The following is a 925-nucleotide window of genomic DNA, read 5'->3' on the forward strand; positions in this document are numbered from 1 at the left end:
GATGCGGATTCGAACCCGCGACCCTCAGATTGTGAGTCGAGCGCCTTATCCACCTGGCCATGAACAAGAAAGTAAATTCTGAGTTATTTTCAACTGGCATAAACATGTTATTCAATAAGTAAACCAGAGATGTTCCCAGTTATCAAAGAATGTTAAGTTTAGAAAAAAAACAAAAAAACCTAATAATTAAGTTGGTTCACACACTCCTCAAGCAGTTATTATCAACAAAATCAAGATATTCAGAGATTCATTAAAACATTTTAACATCTTGTCACACTTAACAAAACAAGTCAGTAAAAAATAGTACTCTATATTTAAAAAAAACTGAGATTTACCCGCAATATATAATCTGTATAATCTTTTGGCAGTCCAGAAGCCAGTCGTAAAATGACAAGAAACGATAAAACTCGAACTGTTTCATCACTCGTTGACCAAAGCAATATTAATTTCTAAAAGAAAAGAAAACAAATTTACATGAAATACACAGTAGATACAAATCATAATACTAAATAACTGTATCTACACAATAACACAATGTACACAGAGTACCTACAGCAAATAAAAATAAATACTAAGCAGTAACTAGATATCAACCAGGAGGAATACATAGTAGGTACAAATTATTAAAGTATATATTACATAGTAGACAATACAAATCACACAATATATAGAGATACATGTATATATAATACAATATGGTTCCAGCGTAGAATGATTACGGTTTCCTACAAAGACCGGAAAACAACTGAAGAAGTTCTACAACAAAAATAACATCAATAACAAAGGTAGTAAAAATACAAACAGCATTCTTTCGTCATGTGATGAGGAATGGAACACTTGGTAACTACTAGGAAATTTGTAGAGAAAAGAAGAAGAGGTAGAGAGTGAGAGAAAATCCTGGACAGTTTAACAATTTGGCTACACA

At 31.8% G+C, this 925-nt stretch overlaps 1 protein-coding gene across 1 annotated transcript in view; it reads right to left on the bottom strand.

The window, feature by feature from the left end:
• The window catches only part of LOC106476402 (nucleolar complex protein 2 homolog), a gene marked incomplete at its 5' end in the record, with an annotated part of 18,806 nt that extends 18,357 nt beyond the window's left edge, over window positions 1-449 (bottom strand). The window contains one exon of the mRNA XM_013937063.2: window positions 336-449. Coding sequence (XP_013792517.2) covers window positions 336-449 — 114 coding nt within the window. The remainder of the gene's footprint in view (window positions 1-335) is intronic.
• Window positions 450-925: the final 476 nt, after the last annotated feature.

The sequence above is a fragment of the Limulus polyphemus genome, unplaced genomic scaffold (assembly GCF_000517525.1).
Source record: "Limulus polyphemus unplaced genomic scaffold, Limulus_polyphemus-2.1.2 Scaffold10469, whole genome shotgun sequence".
In the NCBI taxonomy this organism is placed as follows: Eukaryota; Metazoa; Arthropoda; class Merostomata; order Xiphosura; family Limulidae; genus Limulus; species Limulus polyphemus.